A 13,825-nucleotide genomic window follows, 5' to 3' on the forward strand; every position below is an offset into this window, starting at 1 on the left:
TGGATTTGTAAATCAATTTCCCACGGCGTGGAAAAGCGGGATTATTGGAAAATTGCGTGTGATATTTAATATACAGGATGTGTTGTTGGGGAGGAATAAACTAACACACCCGGCTAAAGAGACAGAGAGAGAGCATTTGGGAAAACAGGTCATCAGGATTATCGTAATTTCCCGCCCAGCCCCGATATCTGTCTTCGATGGTTCATGATTAATTGACGTTCGGTTAATTGTTTCACAATCACAAAAACCCACCCCTTATACCAGCTAAATACTCCCCTGTGGGTGGGTGGAAACAACACACAGTTGAGTGGGCAAATATAGTGGGGGGAATAATCGAAACATTCATTTTTGATGCATCGATTTCGATGGTAAAGAAAACTCAATTGGATGCCCATGGAGAGGGAAAAGCTTTCATATATATGTATGTATATAGCAACGCCTGTGGCACTACAAAATCCATCATAATTCCATGAAATATTGACAAAACTTTTGAGGATTTCATTGGGAGGAATTTATATCAATATAACGATGAAAAATTGCTTTTAACGTACTGCATAGCATGAGTCATGAAATAGGAAATAAAGATTCATATTTAGGATGAATTTAAGGGACAAGAAAATCAACATTCTAAAATAAATTTCAAGATAGATAATAATTAATTATTAATGATTTAATTAGCAAAAATTCAGAGAGATTCCAAATTATTTCATAAATTTTATTTTAAATTCTCTCACAAGTAGAGATTTTGGAAATTTGAGAGTATAACGCTGTGCCGGAACAAGGAGAAAATTCAAATTAAAAGGAAGGAAGTTAAAATTTCACAATTAAGCACCACTCTGAGCATTTAGGTCACATCCAAAATATTTTAATTATCATTTTAATTTACATTTTACAGGATAATTTTGCATTTTAGTTAACTTGGCAAACAACACTCAATTGTTGAAATATTATGTTTCATTTATTTTACAGGGAAAATTAGATGAAAATTTTGCAATTTCCGCCAATTTTCTCGAATGTATTTTTTCTGTTTGGCGTTTGCTTCCCTCTGGATTGTAAATTGAAACACAATGCGTAGCGTAGGGAGTATTTACCAAAAAAAAATTCCACATACATTTTCGCGGAAGAAAACATGAAAAATTGAGAGTTGGCAGGATGAAAAAAAAACTGATGGAGCTGGGACAGAAAAAAAGTGAACGAAAAATAACCCACTTTTCCTTCATTCTATCGCATTTTGTGTTCATTTCGAGATTTCCCATGCGGGCGAAAAAGGGAAAGTATCGAGGATGAGGGGGGTGGAAGGTATAAAAAGTATATAGCGAGAAAAACATTCTTGCTATATGTGAGGAAAATCCCCCAATTTCTGTCGGTGAAGGATATATCATGTGAGAAATCATGAGCAACAAGAAAAGATTTTTCCCACACCTTTTCACATGTTCAAATTTTCATTCCATTTTTTTTTGAATATGATTCCTTCCCAGTGTGAATGGAATGATATTTTCCTTAGAAATTGAAGGTGAAAAATATCTTTTTCACAGAGGAAATGGCAAATATTTGTGACACAGGAAATGGGAATGGCGCCATCCAAGTACAAAAAAAATATAAATTCTATTCAAAAGATAAACTTTGAGAACTAGAAATAATTTTTTAGAAGCACAATAAACAAAGTAAAATTGAGAAAAGAAATTTTCCAAACAAAAATTAACAATTCTCAATTCATTGAATGTAAAACTCACTAAATGGCAGATAATCAATAGCACACCCACAGAGGGATTTACAAAGTAGCCTCAAGCTGCCCGGAAATTGTCACTGTGGTAGTCATACTACTCACAGCTCTTCCGGTAGAGTCTACAAATTATTGGGCAAAATGAATGATGAATTTGCACTCACCAGTGTGGCAGGAACAAACGTTGGGATGGTCTCGAAGTATGACATTGTACTAGTATGTGTCCTCAAGGTGAAGTGCACTGGGAGGAAGAGCATGCCCACGAGGGAGGATGAAATGCCACAAATAGCGCACCAAGCGATGTATTTCCGGTTCCCAGCTGAATGTGGAGCTGCAATAGAGATCAAACATTTTGTGTTATTTCTATGTTTGAAAGTTTAACTCATTTAGAGGGCGGAACGGGGTGGTTTGTTACCAATTTTCATCATGAATAATACGCTTGAAATTTTCATTTAAATGGGGGGTAAATAAAATTTCCCAAAGCTTTGTATTCCGTGCAAATACACCCTCCGGATGACCTTTCCACGGACTTTCTACACACATACCACCCACAATTTATCCATCCGGAAACTTCAGGAGGACACGACGACAAAAAATTGTCCATCTGGAAATTTGATTTCCAACATGCAAAAAAAAAAGAATTTAACGCAACATCGTCACCTTTTTCGGCTGTGAGCACAAAAAAAGGAATAGCCGGAAAATTCGCAGTTGGGAGGAAATTGGGCCTGAAGGACATTTTTTTTTCAACACGAAGGAAAGACGAAAATGTTTAGGCAAACATAGAAGGAAAATAAAGCGACTCATCTAATTCTCGTACCAATTCCTCCCGAGGCCGACATCTCTAGCACCTCTCTGGCACCCGAAAAAAAAGGTCGATGAGGGTGGAAAAATGGCGCGAAATAATTTTCACCACACAATTAAGTTGTACGGTTGGTGCGTGAAATTAAATTGTTCTTTGTCCTTTGTACCACGGAGATGGATGGGCTGTAACATTTATCTCATACCCCATGTGTCGATTAATTTAAATGCGTACTAGCATGTTCCTATATCAGCAACATCCAATGTATATTAATTTCAAAATATAACGAAATCCCTGTGATATCGATGACCCACATTTGAGTACATTAAATGCACACTTTTGTGGTCATAATCGAGATATTAATCATTCCATAGCACATGTGGCTGAAATAACTACTGCATTTGATCAATGTATCTATATAGAGAAAGATTTATCTATGCTTTTGTGACATATAAATTAAAATATGCAATATTTATGTGACCAGTTGGTAATTAAGCTTTTTGATTGATCAAATGATATTTTTTGCACAGGGTTTAGTTAAATTGGACAAACCCTCATCCCTCTGCTAATAGTTTTTGCAACATATATTTAATTATTAATAAAGTTTTAAATAGAAATGAGAATATATTTTGCAAATTTTTTAATGCAAAAATTTTAATCATTTAAATTGAAATACAAAAAAAAATTTCCGAAACTTTCCTCGATTAAGAAGCACAAAATTCTGAATTTAACACATACACTGTTAATTGGGATAAAATTGGAATTGGGGGTGTGTGACGATAGACGTGTGTAGTGTAAATTGAGAGTATATATTGAAAGCAAACCCCAATGGATATTACCCAAAAAAAACTTTATTCATGACCAAATGTATGCAGATGTGGGAGCTTTTGCAATGGATGCGGAAAAGTGCGATAATTTCATTTGAAGGGGATGGGGAGAGTATGTATTATTTCACGATATTTTTTTGGCGTTATGCTACTAACCAATCGATTGTGGACGATGCGGATCCGTTGGTGGGCCCCACGAGCACGGGGGGACACTGTATTGAACCACTTGCATTACCGGATATCCGTGCATTTTTATTCCACTTGCATTGTGTTGCATGCGACTTTTGCACCACCAAAAAGGGGGTTTGGCTGCGGGGACGGGTGGTGGTTAGAGCACTCAAAATTCACCACATAGATCACTCATTCGGGAAATTTTCACATTTTTCTCCGCCATTCACATGAAAATTTTTCGATAACTCCAACACTAAAAATTTTGTGGGAAACCATAAGAGAAGGGGTGACTTTTTTTCATCATCATCATCAACCGAAAAAAAGGGAATGCAGGTGCGGGTGTACAAAAAAGTTGATAACTTTGTGCTTTCTACAGGATGAAACTGCACTCTAAAATTGATTTTTCACCACACTGAGATTCAAATCTATGTTTTGTTCGTGAAATGTGCTGTGAATACTCATGGAAATTAACCCTTTCGCGGACAAAGGACATTATGTTTAAACGAAGAGAAAATTATCATGTGAATTTATACAGCAAATGTACAATTTTTGGAACAAAAAAATTCAATAAATTAGGCAGAATATTTTTTTAATACGAAAATTGTTAGATTTTCTTTGAAGAAAATGTTAAAAAGATATTTTATAGAGCATTTTAAAAGCTCAAAAGTTGAATAAGAATGAAAATTCATTAGAAGAATGTTCCTAGCAACATAATTTTGATTTTTTCCTAGATTTCCGAGATTTTAATTCTAAAATATTTCACATTGTTTAAACAGAACAAAAATGGGTTAACTGTAGCTGGATGATGTGAATATGCTTTGCAATCAAAATTTATACACGTGAGTGGAAAAGAATATCCTTTCGAAGCTTTTTATGCGACTGTTGCCATAGTTGCGGAGCTTTTGATGCAATTTTTTTTCCATCAAACTTTTGGTCTTTTCGTTGTTGTGGAGATGGGCAAAAAATAATTGAAATATCTATCTTTCAGTGCTTTCTGCTGTGATGTGAATGTCCTTTTTTTATTAGGCAAAAAAAAAAGATATGAAGAAGATGATTTAATATGTAGTGAGATATATGGAATTCCCTCCATGTTGAAGATAAGGGCGGGAAAATCGTTCAAGGAAAATCTATTGAGAAAACATTTAATCAAAACCATGTCGCGTGCATTAGTGCGCGACACAAACCGCACTGAGAACAATTTATAAGAGATTTTCTCCCTCCCGCGGGAATTTTGTGTGGGGGATGAAAATGGATTTGCGTCGCTTTGCTTTTTAATTGCTCCCACGCGCGCTTTGCCAAATATTTACACATGAAATTTATATATAGCACTGGATACCGCCAATCAATAACTCAGCGCTGCGTGCCAAGATGCCTCATCGGAGAGGGATGCTTGGAATTGCTCTCACTCTCTCTCCGCACACTAAATCAACCCCCACGCAAAGTGAAAGCTCACAAGTTCCCTCACACACTCTGTGCGAGGTCCATATGGGCCATTTAATGGGGGTAAAAACCAAAACAAGGTGACTTTTCCCACCTCCACAGCACCCCGTTACTTTGCCGGTTTTTAGTACACCCACACACGCGGGTACTTCAGACGGGGGCGCTATTCACGCGGAAAATTTCAACCATGATGTTAAAATTCACACACAAAAGCACTCTAGGGTGGATTTTGATATGCGGACTCAAAATGTTCATTAAACTCCCACACACTTTGGGAGACGGATACCCTCACGAGACTGTGTGCCACACAACAGTCCAACCACCTCTGATGGAATCTCAACTTTGACTGATTTTACAACCATTGACAGCCCCTTTCGATAGAATGGCGCGAAAAGAGGGAAGATTTCCCCGCCAAGGAAAATTCACAAGGTGGGGAATGTTTTTAGGGGTGATTCTCCATCGTTTTCTGAGTGATTTTTCCTTTAAATTACACGTAAAATACTCTTTAATTGAGAAATCGTTCGATAGTGAGGATTGATGCAAAAACTGTGTTAATTTTAAAGGATTTGAAGGATTTATTATGAAACAAAGTAGGATTTACTTTGTGAAATAAATTTTGAGTTTAAAGATTTTTGTACCTGATGAAGGTGTTGAATAGAACCAAAACGTCTTACAGGTCTTACAGAGATAATTTGGTTTCTTAAAAATGTTGTTTTTTACTTAATATTTTGTATTTATTTCTAAACATTATTAAAAAAAAAACAATTTTTAGTAATATAATTTCACTGTTAAGGAGACAAAGTAATTTTAGATGAAAATTCCCCCCACTACTATTGCAATGGTGGAAAGGAAATTGAGAAGTGGCGCATGCCCCGAATGCAATCGATAAATTCTCATCATCAGAAAGTCAGTGTGCGAGGAGCATGGAGAAGAAGAAAAAGGATGCACGGCATGGAATTTCTCTGTATGTCCAGATGTTCTCGATGGATGGGAATTTTGTCTGCACTGGCAGAAAAAAGGCTCAGGGAAAGGTCTAAGCAATTTTCATCTCTCTCTATATATTTGGCATTTTTCTACCGTGTGGGGGACATTCTCCCCCCATCCATACAGGACAGTCCAGAGAAATGAATGGTTGTCTCTGGCCTAGTTAAATTGTCCTGCCAAAGGGGATGAGAGATAAGATTCTTTGGGGTAGGGTGGAAAATTCTCGCTCTCACCCTATATGTATGTATTTGCTCTTTCGCCATGGCAGATGTATAAACATGCCAAAAAAAAAATAAGGGGGAATGTCCGTGTGGGTGAGTGGTGGTGAGATAAACAAGTTGATTGGGCTTTGAGGGGATTTATCGTTGATGGAAATTTTGCGAAGTGAGTGGATGATGTTTACAGCAATCAAAATCCGCCTTTTCCGGATTACATTATTTCCGCACAAGTGTCCTCATTTTCTGCTCTCGCGCTCCTTTCCATCAAGGACCTTTTTCTATTTTGCAATTTGGGCATATTTGACATTAGCAGAAATGACAGTAGTTCCAACATGACAGCCCATTTACATTTGACAACCGCAAATGTCAAAAAATAAATGCAATTGTCAAGAAAATTCTCAAAAGTACAAAAGAACAGACAGATACCTATCTGTTACAATTTTCATCCACCCCCCCCACCCACACCAACTCCAATGTAGGTAGACAACTTCCTGTGACTTGCAAAGAATTTATATACACAGGTGCAGTTGGTTAAATTCCACCCCTCACTTGTCCAATTGCAATGTCATTTCAATTTTATCTCTTGCACTCTTCGTTGAGACTCTCCGAAGGCTATGAAATACTTCTGGCATTCTGCCCCGAGACATTTTCTCCCATAGCTGCAGTGGTGTGGGGGAGGATGTGAAAATGAGACACATGTCCTATTTAGGGGTAGTCGCTTTTCTCTTCTTACATAACCCTGACAAACGGGGACAGGAAAAGAGCAAAAGTAAAAGAAAAAAGAAACCACATAGATGAAATGCTTTTGAAATAGAGGACAGAGAATAAGGCGCGGAAGCTTAAGGAAAATGTGACTAATTTTCTTAAGACATTATTATTTGATTGAGAAAAAATGTGATGATGAATAATTTCTATTGATTTATTTAAAAATCAATTTATTTAATGTTTTTAAATTATTTTTAAAAAACAGTTCTTATTTTTTAACATTTTGGTTTTTATCTTAAATCAGAATTTTATATAAAATCCTGCGTTCTTAAAAAGAAATTTGTCTGTAGGTATTATATTCTTCTTAGAATCCTTCTTCTTATAAGGAAGAATTCATTATAGCTGCTCTCAAGTTTGCAAACTTTTAGACGTTTCTGACTTTTCACTTTGAAAGTCTTAAGTATTCTAAATAACTCAGTACTGATTACTCTGAACCTTTTGCTTTTATTTTTCTTTAGCTTCGTTTAAATCATTAAATTTAAAAAAAATGAAGAAAAGTCAATTAGATAAAATTCTGATTCAACCCTGTTTAACACGCATTAACTAACAAGAGCAGCGACTTTTCTTCCCAAAGTACTACATACTTATATGTATGTTACAAAATGCCAGCCTTGATGGTAGCCAATGAGCACTTTCCCGCTGCGACGAGTGCAATAAATATAAATATTTTGTTGTCTGCGGGGAAAGTGTGGTATGGAATTTTCCGCCAAAAAAAATCTATATCACCATCCCCATAAGTCTTCCCCAAACACTTTTGGCAACCATCAAGGCGTGCTTGAAAGCAGGAAAAAAGACCCAAAAAGCTCCCGAATGCTTTTCCCGGAACACTGGAAAAGTGCAACAATGCTGCACATTTTCATGGATATACCCCATTTTCCTGCCAATATTTCTAGACTTCATTTCCAGATCCATCGCGTAAACAAGATGGAATAGCATTTGAGAGATGTGGTACAATGATAAAATGATGGATGAGTTGAGAAGGATATAAAGTGGAGAGATATGTGGGTGGATATTGATACATATGGACAGACGAGAATTCCAATTCAAAGTCCGTTACCGTATACAGAGGAGGGAAGATGATCGATATATTGGAGTTGAATGTTTTGCAGTTTGTGAGGTCAATTTTGCATTTATTATTCCCATATCTTGGGCTCTATTTGTCATTTTCTTCAACCATTGAGTTTGGGCTTTTCCCTTGAAATTCTTTTGCGATCCTTTTTTCCATCCATTTCAATCAAAAGGATTTTTTTTCAGTCTTTTGGCGATAAATTCTTTTAAAAAAGAAACCATGAAAGCTCCTATTTTTGATTCAAATATATTTTACAGAACATTTTTATCCTACAAAACTACTACTAAAAATATTACTCAATTTCTCAGAAAGGACACTCCACAATACCTCATAAATCAATTCCGGTGTTCCACAATTGTGATATGTTCCCCTTAGAATTTTATCCGACAATGAAATAAAGAAAATAAGAAAAAGCTTTATGCTCTGAAAATCCATTTCTTCCATCATTGATGTTGGTTTTTATTTGAAATTAATTAAGTTCTCAATATGTCTCTATCAATTTCTCTTCAATGCTCGAGTACATTCTCATTCCAATTAAATTTTCTTTTTGATTTTCAAGGAAATTCATTCTGTTATTTTGCAGGAAAATTAAGAAAACCCCCATTTAATTACACATCTCGTCTCGTGGGGGGAAAAGAAAAAAAAACTAAAATATCAATGATGAAAACCTAACAGAAGGGAAATGGAAAATGCTGAGAGTGGATTAAATTCGAAATAGAATTGACACTGCAACTTGCAACTACCACCCACCATCCACCAGTTTCCGCCACAGATACATCCGAGAATTGAATTCAATTGTGCGGCGCGAGAAAAGCTCGTATAGATAGTATGGGGAAAATAGTTGGGAAATATTGTTTTATTTCTCAACATCTTGTTTTCCCAATAAATTCATGAGATTTTCCTAACGCCATCGATTTTCCCGCAGAACGGGAATCGACAATTCAAGACGAATTGGATGGGGAGTGGGTGCTGGGAGTGTTGGGAGTTAAGTCTCCGTAACGGCGTCCGGGGGACAAATTCAATCAAGACAAATGAGGCACGCGAACTTGTGAGAGCTCCAAATTGGTTAAATGGAAAAGCATTGAGAGAATTTAGAGGGAAAATGATATAAATTCAATAGGGCGTGTGGAAATGTGGTGAGAAAAATAACCATTTTATGGGCTTTCAATGTAATTGCTATTGCTATGGACAGAAAATCGAAGGATTGAGAGAAATGGGGATAAGGGTTTTCCAAAAGGATAGATCATGACTTGAAATTGATTAAAAAATATTTTTTTTATAAATTAAAAAACTATTAATAAATTTTGAAAACTTCAGTACAGAAGGAAAATAAAAAGAAAAAGCTTTAAAATTTTCCTCTCACCGGCATTTCCTTCTTTTTAACGCAGAAAAATTTTATTTTCATCTCCCTAAATGGGCTTTGATGGATTTTTCCACTAGACCCGTGAAAATTCTCTCCCAGGAAGTAATTCAACGTGGCTTGAAGTGGATGGGTCGAGAAAAGCAAATAGACGGTCTGCAAGGTGACTAAAGACTTTTCTTGTGAATTTTTTATCGTCACAATGATTAAATGAGAAGCTGAAGTAGCTCCATCGCCTCTTTTCCATTTCATGGTATTTGTTTTTGGGGGTTTTCTCTACCTTCTCGTCCCCATCACTCAAAGTTCTCGAGAGTCGCGTGAAAATGAATTTTTAATTAGAATTTTCTTCCAGCTACTGAAATTTTCTTTGTGAAAAATTCACATAAAAAAAATTGATGATGATTCTTTTTGAGCAAAACATTCGGTGGCGTTTAGAAGAAAAATTTGGGGGAGGAACAAGGGGATGAAATTGGTGCTAAAAATAAAATAACAGACAGAAAAGTAAATTCTATACTTGAGTAAATCCCCAAAGGAAACCACCCTGAAATCCTGGAACATGGGGGTAGTTGGACAATTGCCAGGGAATCGTAAGTTTATGATCATTTTGGTGGCTCAAGGAGTCGCAACTTTATTGGCTTCCTCTTGAGCTCTTCCTTGTTTTCGAGGATACTCGCAGTCAAGACAATTCCCACCATCCCCCCCCCCCGCTGTGTGTCCATCGACCACAAGTGATTTGATAAGGAGAGATTTTCTCAGCAAGTCAACTATCGACAATAGGCGACACTTTGACCAGAATATTGATGACCTACGATACTTTTCTTCTTTTATTTTCCTCTTCTCTTCTTTTTGTTTATCATCCCTCCAAATTGAGGGTGAAATGTAAAGGGAGGGGGGAGGGCGGAATGCTGTTCAACCATCTAATTTCCGTTGCCAGATAACGAAAAAAACCATAGAGGGATTACAAAGATTAAACTCATGCATTTTCAACCAGAAAATTATCAATTTAAATGCTAACGCTGAAGTGGGATTAAAAGTCAACCACACAGGGTTGGTTACTTTGGGAAATTAAGGGGTAGCTTTGGCCTATATATTGGGCTGATTTAGTATGTAGTGGGGTACTGTGACTGCTCTTGCCAGTTGAGACGATCGAATTAATTAAATGTCCCTAATTTTTGAAAGCTTTGCAATTTTATTTTAAGGGATGGCTCAACAATTATGAAAACTTTTGGATCTCTAGAGATTTTTAAGAACTTTAAAACATTTAATTTCTTCATCAATGAAAAATATAAGCATGAGGAAACAGATTTATAGATAAACTCACCCGAATTATTAATCCTGGGGGCTATTGTTGTGCGTGGGCGGGGTGGTCTAGGCGGCAATGGGGGTCTCTGATCATCCTCTGACGTTGTCCCATCTATCTTAACCCCCGAATCCGTTCCATCGCTGTACACCTCAATTCTGCTTGCGTACTTTCGCTCCTCCGGAGTCTGAGGGCGCACATTTCCCGCCACCTGGCTACATTCTTTCCTCACATGTGAACACATCCGATTATCATCCAAGAGAGCTCCGCTCATGCTGCAATCACACAAAATTTCCCAATTTAATAACACACTGCAAGCAAGAAAGTAATTTTGGTGGAATTCACTCTCGAGATCGTCCGATCGATGGGGAATGCGGAGAATTTATCGGTTCCACGGTGGACAAGAATGGCTCATTATCCACATACTTTCATCGCCCAGAAATTACCTTTTTTCCCAATGGGGAAGGGAAAAATTATTTTAATGATCACCACAGATTCCCAATGAGATGAACAAGATGAACAAATTTATGGACATTTTTTTGGGAATTTTCTTGAATGTCTTTTCTCTCCGTGAGAGAAGCTTTTATAAATAATTTCATGCAGGGAAATGTCTCGTGATTTTAGCTGTGTTTCTTTCAGACACAGCTTTTGTGTACCGAGCAAAATTGAAAGTCGTCAGATCGGGCTCAAACTTGGTATGAGCACGAATTAGGGTCCCCACATTCCAAAAAACGTATGCGCCAAAAATAAGTTTTTTTCCGGCCGGCCGTCCGGCCGTCCGGCCGTCCGTAGTATAACGCTAAATTGCGAGAGAACGGTGATAGATAGAGACTTGCGGTAAACGGCAAAGTTTAAATATCGACTGGAAGACATCCGATTATGAGGTCAAATTCACCCCCCCACCCCTCCGTCCGCCATTTTGAATAACCTCAAAATTTTGTTTTCGCTATATCTCAGCCGCTATTATAGCTAGAGGGCTGAAATTTTGATATGTTGTAGGGGCCATCAAGAGCTTTCCAACGATACCTCATTTTCGAAAATCGGTCAAGCCGTTTAGTCAATATGGCCGCCACAATTTTTCATCGAAAATCGACCATAACTCGAAAACGGCTTGACCGATTTTGATCAACCCGGGCTCAAATGAAAGCTCTCAACAAACCCTACAACTCTCTAGAACATACGAAGTTTCAAAAGTGACCGCTAGGGGGCCAAAAATCAAAAACAAAGTTTTCGATGAGTTTTCGATGAATATCTCGAAAACGCCATTATCGATTTGCTTCATTTTTTGATATGTTATAGCTGACCATATTATCTAGCTCCATGCCAAAAATTAAGAAAATCTATGTCGCCGTTCTCAAGATATAGCCTTCCAAAGTTGGCATGTCATATCTCGGGTTCTACAAGTCCGATTTTGATCAACTCAAGTGCAAATGAAAGGTTTCGTGAAGCCCTACAAATGTCTAGAACATTTCAAGTTCGAGAAATGACCGCGAGAGGCGCTAAAGTCAAAATCAATATTTTCGAAAATTTCGAACTCGAATATTTCGAAAATGCCATTATCGATTTACTTCATATTTTAATATATTATAGTTGAGGTTAAGACCTTTCCAACGATAGCTCAAACTCGAAAATCTATGGATCCGTTCTCGAGATATGGCCTTCTAAAGATTTCTTAGGGTATGACTTTTCAACTTTTCCCGACTTTGCATGTATTTAAACAAATTCGCGGTCTAGTTTGCTCTCACAAAATTGGTACACTGAAAGAAACACAGCTCTCGTAAGCTTGGTCAGCTTACCCGTACATTTTTTTCTTCTTCATCTTTCTCTGTTAATTTTCCCAGCAGAAGCGCGTCCAAAATCCATCCAGAAATTAACAATTTTCGTTTAAATTGAATATAAACCCGTCGACCGAAAATTAATTAATCTCAAGCGGCAAATTGAGATGTTTATTGAGTTTGTGGGGAGATGCTGGCGTGCCTAATCGAATTTTTCACTCACTCAACGATTTTGCGGCCAGCAACGTTTTTGGAAATACTCATAGCTTGGTCGTTAGATTGTAGCAATATGGAATTTACGGTTGGAAGGAAATCCTTTTGAAATAAAAACTCATTTCAAATGAAAATTAAAAGGAAACTCTGAAAATTTCTTAATTTAAATTTAATTAGAAATTAATTAGAAATATTGCTTTAGAAATAAATTAAAATTTCAAGGATTTTTCCCTTTCAAAAAAAAAAGCAAAATAAATTTCAAGTTAACGATAAATGATTGAAATTTTCTCAAGAATAAATGCAAAATTCCGAAAGCTTCAGCAGGCATTAGCACAGGATGAGTCTATCTAAATGAAACCTAACATAGGTATCCGTGATGTATGATTAATGGAAGCAATAATGTAATTCCCCCAGCTTGGTTAAATGGAACAATTTGCGGTTACTCACGTTGCACGGGTTGAGCACTTTCGCCCTGAATCATCAGAGCCGCTGGGATTATTCTCATCTGCCGACATTATCCGCGAACTCCGTCCACTATTTGGCTCCTGATGCATACAAGCGGTTTGCATGTCTCCGGGGCAGTCGCAATTCCCCCCAGCCGTGGCAGAAATGAGACTTGGTGCTCCGGAGCACCCATAGGGATGGATAATGGCATCCTGCAGCCCACTTGCACTGTCACAGCGATGGGGTGGATGGTGATGATGGTGCGAGGCAGCATGGAAGTGTGCTTGTTGATGATGATGGTGGTGGGAGCACGTGCAGGGATGCTGTTCCTGAGGCGCAGTCAACTGCTGTGCCCCATACACAGCTGCATCCCCAACGGATGGTGTTGAGAGTTCACTGTGATGGTCCTGAGATGAAGCCATTTTTTATTCTTCTTGCAGCAATCACTGTAGCCACCACACCTTAATCGTTTTCAGGAACATTTCTGCGCATCTTTAGCACCTTGCAAAATAGCTGTTGCTGCAAAAAAGAGAAGAAGAGCAAATTGTGAGGATATTGGCCATCAAAATGCGGCTCAATTGGTACTAAAAGACACATTTGCGGGTCATTGAGTTGCGGAAAACATCACTTGAAACTCCTCCTCAAAAACATTTTTCTTTCGCCACCAACGTTCTTTTTTTCGATCTTCCTTCTCCCCCGGACCCTGCCCTCTCATCAATTAGAGGCCACGACGAAAG

General features: G+C 37.6%; 1 protein-coding gene across 5 annotated transcripts in view; it reads right to left on the reverse strand.

Annotated features, from left to right (window-relative positions):
* The window catches only part of LOC129792087 (uncharacterized), a 40,023-nt gene that overhangs the window by 12,772 nt on the left and 13,426 nt on the right, over positions 1-13,825 (reverse strand). For 2 of the 5 annotated variants that reach the window (XM_055830818.1, XM_055830819.1), the window contains exons 2-4: positions 13,092-13,607; positions 10,678-10,931; positions 1,888-2,054 (exon numbers count right to left, since the gene is read on the reverse strand). In XM_055830818.1, coding sequence (XP_055686793.1) covers positions 1,888-2,054; positions 10,678-10,931; positions 13,092-13,510 — 840 coding nt within the window. In that variant the 5' untranslated portion in view covers positions 13,511-13,607. Of the gene's footprint in view, positions 1-1,887; positions 2,055-3,505; positions 3,911-5,054; positions 5,309-10,677; positions 10,932-13,091; positions 13,608-13,825 lie in introns of those variants that run through there. The other 3 variants (XM_055830822.1, XM_055830821.1, XM_055830820.1) reach the window with 3 other exon arrangements.

Source organism: Lutzomyia longipalpis, chromosome 3 (assembly GCF_024334085.1).
Source record: "Lutzomyia longipalpis isolate SR_M1_2022 chromosome 3, ASM2433408v1".
Lineage (NCBI taxonomy): Eukaryota > Metazoa > Arthropoda > Insecta > Diptera > Psychodidae > Lutzomyia > Lutzomyia longipalpis.